This window comes from Hordeum vulgare, chromosome 3H, assembly GCF_904849725.1.
Source record: "Hordeum vulgare subsp. vulgare chromosome 3H, MorexV3_pseudomolecules_assembly, whole genome shotgun sequence".
Classification (NCBI taxonomy): domain Eukaryota; kingdom Viridiplantae; phylum Streptophyta; class Magnoliopsida; order Poales; family Poaceae; genus Hordeum; species Hordeum vulgare.
Window position 1 is genome coordinate 315,215,425 of NC_058520.1, and position 5,802 is coordinate 315,221,226.

At 43.4% G+C, this 5,802-nt stretch overlaps 1 protein-coding gene across 1 annotated transcript; it reads left to right on the top strand.

Annotated features, from left to right (window-relative positions):
• Positions 1 to 2,002: 2,002 nt before the first annotated feature.
• On the top strand, positions 2,003 to 3,024 carry LOC123441728 (putative zinc finger protein CONSTANS-LIKE 11). The gene is made up of 4 exons (XM_045118002.1): positions 2,003 to 2,266; positions 2,312 to 2,530; positions 2,613 to 2,735; positions 2,914 to 3,024. Exons 1-4 carry the CDS (start codon positions 2,003 to 2,005, stop codon positions 3,022 to 3,024), a joined length of 717 nt encoding a protein of 238 aa, XP_044973937.1.
• The last annotated feature ends 2,778 nt before the right edge of the window (positions 3,025 to 5,802 follow it).

Here is a 5,802-nt window from a genome sequence, read left to right on the forward strand (position 1 = left end):
CGTTCGATTTCTCTTGACTAGCATGATAATTAGCAAGTTAATTTTGAGTGCAATCACTAGTTTTATCAAAGAACAAGTCATCTTCTCCTAACAAGTGATCCTCATCACTATTGAAATCAAGATACTCGAGATGTGATACCTTGGGGCCTATAGCCATGAAGAAGTTTTCGACTCCCTCATTTATTGAATCAAATAAGTCATAGGAGTGGGAGGAAACGAGTGCAATGTCGGCAACACCTTCATCTTGACTATAGTTGGAGTTGGAGTGATATCTTCTCTCGGAGTGGTGATCAGACTCGGAGCCGGAGATCCATTCACCAACATGAGCTTGATGTCTTCTTCTTGAGCTGCTCTTGGTGTATATGTCCTTCTTTTCTGATTCCTTGCCTCTCCGTGAGTATCTTCGTTCATGACGATCTTCTCTGCTCCTTCTCTCTGTGTGAGGTGACTTATCTCTTGAGCTTCGTCTTCGAGGTGACTCTTCTCTTTGTTTGTAGGGAGCCGAGCACTCATTGGAGTATCTTACAGGCTTCCCACAATTGTAGCAGTTTCGGTCATGACTAGACGAACGTTTCTCATCATGTCTTGAGCTTGAGCTCTTCTCTTTGCCTCTACTCCTGTAGAACTTGTTGAATTTTCGGACCGTGAGGCTTATCTCTTCATCAGTGACAAGATTGTCCTTTCAAGTAGCGGGAGCATCACATGAAGCTTTGTAACCACCGCTTGACTTGTTGTGCAGCTCATCTTTGTCCTTGAGTGACATCTCATGAGTGACAATCCTACCAATGACTTCATTTGAATCAACGTGCACACTATGTCATACTTTCCATCAAGAGCTCTAAGTATCTTCTTGATGATGAATTTGTCGGACATCTCTCCGCTTCCTAGACCGACAATCTCATTGGTGATGAGTGCTAGCCTAGAGTACATTTGAGCGACACCTTTACCATCCTTCATCTTGAAATTGTCAAGCTGACTATGAAGAACATCCAAATTAGATTCTCCGACAGAATCAACACCTTCGTGCATATCGATCAAAGTATCCCAAATTTCTTTTGCATTCAAGTTGGAGACAGTTGAAGATGATGTTGCAGGCTGAGCATTAAGTTGCAACATCTTTAGTTCATCAGTTGTCGTATCATGATCCGGTTCACGCCCTTCTCCGAAGAAATCACCTTGCACACCAACACGAATAACAGCCCAAACATGAGGATTAAAGGCAAGTATATGCATTTTCATATTATGCTTCCAACTAGCAAAACTAGTGCCATTGAAGTAAGGACCTCTACGATGATAATTTTCCCTCACTAAATGTCATAATCTCCTAGGTTGTTAAACCAATGAAATGGAGATCAAAGCTCTGCACTACTAGGAAAAGGCCTGCTAGTGGCACACCTGTTTTGGCTACTAATGGCGCACTACAGGTGCGCCACTAGCATCACGCCATTAGAATTTTTTACTAATGACGCACCACAGGTGCGCCATTAGTATCTGGGATACTAATGGCGCACCAGGCAGTGCGCCATTAGTATAGCTCATGGTGCGCCATTAGTATCTGGTATACTAATGGCGCACCACTCATGATGCGCCATTAGTATCTGGTATACTAATGGCGCACCAGGCAGTGCGCCATTAGTAAGCCCATGGTGCTCTTTTATTATGCCTCCCAAGGCATATATACTAATGGCGCACCAGGCAGTGCGCCATTAGTATAGCCCATGGTGCTCCATTAGTATCTGCTTTCTGGCATATATATGTTCTGTTTCAAAACCACAAATTAAACAACACATAACATATATATAATACATAATATGTGCCTAATAGTTTTACTGATCCACAACACATAACATATATGCAAATTTGCATAACAAATTTCAAGATCCATATATCAAAATTCCATAGCATACATACATCCAAAATTCCATAGCATCCATATATACATATAGTTCCATAGCATCCATACATCCAAAATTCCATAGCATCCATATATGACATCCCAGAAATGGCCTTCTCCCTGTTACCCTGCTTTGACTCTACACTCTCAGCCCTACTTGAGGAAGAGCAAAACGTATGTCCTGATACCAAGCTCATTCCCCCAATCAATGAGACACTTGCAACACTAGGATACTATCAAGCTGCTAATGGAGAGGTCAGCATAGAGCAATTCGGCCAACCACGGCTTCCCCAGAGCATAGATGAACCCTTGCTGGCAATGCAAATGAGCAGCACTGCGCCTATCTCGATGCCAAACTTCCATGCAGCACTGGTAAAAGAAACATGCTTAACTATAAAATTAGCTTACAAATGATACTTATTTGAAATCTCTTTGACCTCTAAACAGAACGGGGGTAACAATCAAGACCTGGTAAATGGATGCAACGGAAGCCCGCCAACATTACCTCCAACAGAGGTCTCAGGTTTAGATGATTCCACCTTCAAAGTTGTGCGTCTTTCAGCTGAACAGAGGAAGGAAAAGATCCACAGGTACATAAAGAAAAGGAACAAGAGGAATTTCAGCAAAAAAATAAAGGTAATATGGAGCATCCTGCACAAAGTACTGCTTGCATAGGCATCTTACCAATTCAATTCTGATGACACGCGACAAAATGCATTATGCTTGCAGAAAAACTTTAGCAGACAGCAGGCCCCGTGTCCGTGGAAGGTTTGCAAAGAATGAGGAACTTTGTGAAGCAACAAGATCAAGCTCCCAAAATTATGATGAGTATGGACAGATTGTAAGTCTTCTAGTATATTACACTATCTTGTCTTACCAGAAACATCCCAGTTTATTAATAAATATGGTCATGTACTCATCAAGTCATATTTTACATTGCTCCATCAAGGTCAGTAATAAAAAAGAATATAATCATGTAATAATTTTCTAAACTAATATTCATGCTTGTATTTTTTTAGGCGGGTGCACATGGAGAAGACATGCTTGACACGTCCGATATCCTCGCACATTTGAGTGGAATAAACAACTATAGCTACAAGTATCTTTATACCATTGAATCATGGATATGATCACCGCAACTGCACAAACTAAAGTCTGCGTTCTGTTTTCAGTTGTGCAACCATAATCCATAGTTTCCCCTTGATCCTAGTAGAATAAGGCTACAGCTTTACAAGTTCTGTCACGGGAGAAGTGCTTTTAGTTCAAGTTATTGTAGACCTGGTGTATTGCATCAATCTGTTCTCACTTGATTACATTCTTACAGTGAGTGTGATAGTTAGAGTCTCCAGAGCAGTGATATGTAAATAGAATTGTGTCCTTGTCAGAATAAACAGTATCAAGAATTACCCAAACTATTTGTCATTCTAAGGTCTCCCTACTTGGTGTACATAATAACAATATTGACGGGACAACAAGGCGTGAAAGTAAGACAACTTTGGAGAATGTTAAAAATATGAATAACACTCCCGTACACAGAATCTGTAACATCTGGCCATATGTCAAGAAGATTCACAAATTAGAATCCAATACGTTATTGGAGTAACTAAAATAAGAGTTGCAGCTCACAACCTTCTGACATTTCTAGTATAATCATATATTGTAATCAAAGACTAAAAATGTGAGTGGAAATGCACAAGACATTTGATAGCATGATCATGTTGCTGGTCATAGTAATTAGTGCATCACAGACCATTTGTACGTGAAAGATTGTGCACATCACATATGCCGAGCTGACTTATGAAAGAAAAGTGAACATATGGTAGGTGATTACTTACTTGGAGACCCTTCAACTGCAACTGTTGCAACAGCTCCGTAAAAACAACTACATAGTATGCAAAGAAATTGTATACGCATGGGCTTACCTTATCGTTCTGTACCAAAGAAAGAGGCCAGGCCATGATGTATGGACGGACAGGCTTGTGATAATCTCTGAAATTTCGGAGGGCGAACCCCTCCACCCCAACAGACAGAACAGAGAAACCAAAGGGCGAGCCAAAGCGGCGGCAGGAATTGGTGACCAATTTTCCTACTTCCACAGGCAGACCATGCGAGAGAATTACTCCATACATGTATACTGCAATTTATGTCCCTTTCTTTTCTGGTACCAGTATTTTTGTGTTATGTCTTTCTTCACGTCTTTGGTTATCCAGGTGTCGTAATGGATTTACCAGGCCGTTCACCTGCACTACTCTGTCCTGTTAGTCTTGCACTGGCTACAGTTTTTAGTTAGGTAATCATCATTATGCATAAAACTGTCTCCTTTTGTTTCGTCCTGAATAATAAGACATGGTATCGATCATCTAGTTCCCTCTGAGCGTTAAGGTGGAGAAGAAGTTATTTATGCATCTCCAGTGCCAAAGTACCGGCTGCCGTTCACAAGTAAGCTGAATATTGTTATTTATGCATCTCTAGCTCGTCCTGTTAGTCTTGCACTGGTTTCCGTTCACAAGTAAACTGAATAATGTTATTTATGCATCTCCAGTGCCAAAGTATATCATCAAAAATGTAATCCAAAGTACTTCTGCCACATGACAACCAACACCAAAATATGAACCCTAATTGCATGTGTTCTAAATATTGTTATCTTCTTGAGCAAAAGAGGGCTCAAGCTCTCCCCTCTGTTTCATTAACAAAACCACAAGTCTGAAGAATGAGATCTAAATATGTGGATTGACTTTCGCTGAACAGAGAAAGCTGGGGAGCGGCGGGGAGGGGCCGAATTTACCCCATCTGGGGCGCGAGGGCGAGGCCGTTGTTGAGATGCAGCATGTCGTAGTTGGAGGTGTCGTAGAGGTCGCGCAGCGTGGCGGTGGGGAGCTCTGCACCTAACCCTAGGTCAGGTTTGAGACTGGCTTCGAGAAGCAGCGGGCGCGTGACGGTGAGGCGGCGGCAGCACACGAGCACGCGGGAACGGCATCGGCACGACAGGGAGCACTGCACCTAACCCTAGGTCGCCAGCCCCCCTTGGGCCATGGGGATGAGCGGGAGAGGGAGGGATGGGGGAGGAGAAGGGAAGGAGACTAACCCATGGGCCGCGCGGGGAGGTACCCGACGTCGTCGAGGAGCGCGTCCGACGAGGCTCGTCGCCGACGAGGCGGCCGCTGCTAGGAGGGAGAGCAGGAGAAGGGGAGGGATACGGGGGAGAGCGAGCTCCACACGGGCACAGGGGCTGCGCGGGGACTGACACGGGGATTTTAGCGGGGGTGATAGCAATGGCGCATCCCAGGGGTGCGCCATTAGTAATCTTTATTTTTTATAGCAATGGCGCATTCCCAGTTGGTGCGCCATTAGTAGTTTTGTAAAAAAAATCATAGTAATGGCGCATTGGGTGAGTGGTGCGCCATTAGTACTTTTGCAAAAAAAAATATAGTAGTGGCGCACCGAGTGTAGTGGCGCACACTAGTGGCACACCTGCACATGGTGCGCCACTTCTATATAGTAGTGGCACACTACTTGTGTGGTGTTCCATTAGTGTCTATATCATCTATAGCCCTTTTCCTAGTAGTGCTGATACCACTTGTAGGATCGAAAGTATGTCTAGAGGGGCTGATTAAACTACTTGACAAGATAAATTTTTTCATTTTCAAAATTTTAGTTCAGAGGCAGCTATGGTAGTTATAGCAAGTCAAGTACACCCTACACATGCATTTTTAAGAGTGTAGCAGCCGAAAGTAAACACATGCAAATGTAACATAAAGGAGTAAGGTAGGGAGATCAAACACATGAGGTTGACACGGCGATTTTTGGCATGGTTCCGATAGGTGGCGCTATCGTACGTCTGTGTTAGTGGACACTTCAACCCACGGAGGGTAACGACTGCGAGAGTCCACGGAGGGTCCACAAAGAAG

Excerpts from the sequence above, each read along its gene's own strand:
- LOC123441728 (XM_045118002.1), top strand. The coding sequence starts at position 2,003 with ATGGCCTTCTCCCTGTTACCCTGCTTTGACTCTACACTCTCAGCCCTA. Across the intron at positions 2,531-2,612 it reads ATTTCAGCAAAAAAATAAAG|TATGCTTGCAGAAAAACTTT; the intron begins GTAATATGGAGC and ends GACAAAATGCAT. Across the intron at positions 2,736-2,913 it reads ATGATGAGTATGGACAGATT|GCGGGTGCACATGGAGAAGA; the intron begins GTAAGTCTTCTA and ends GTATTTTTTTAG.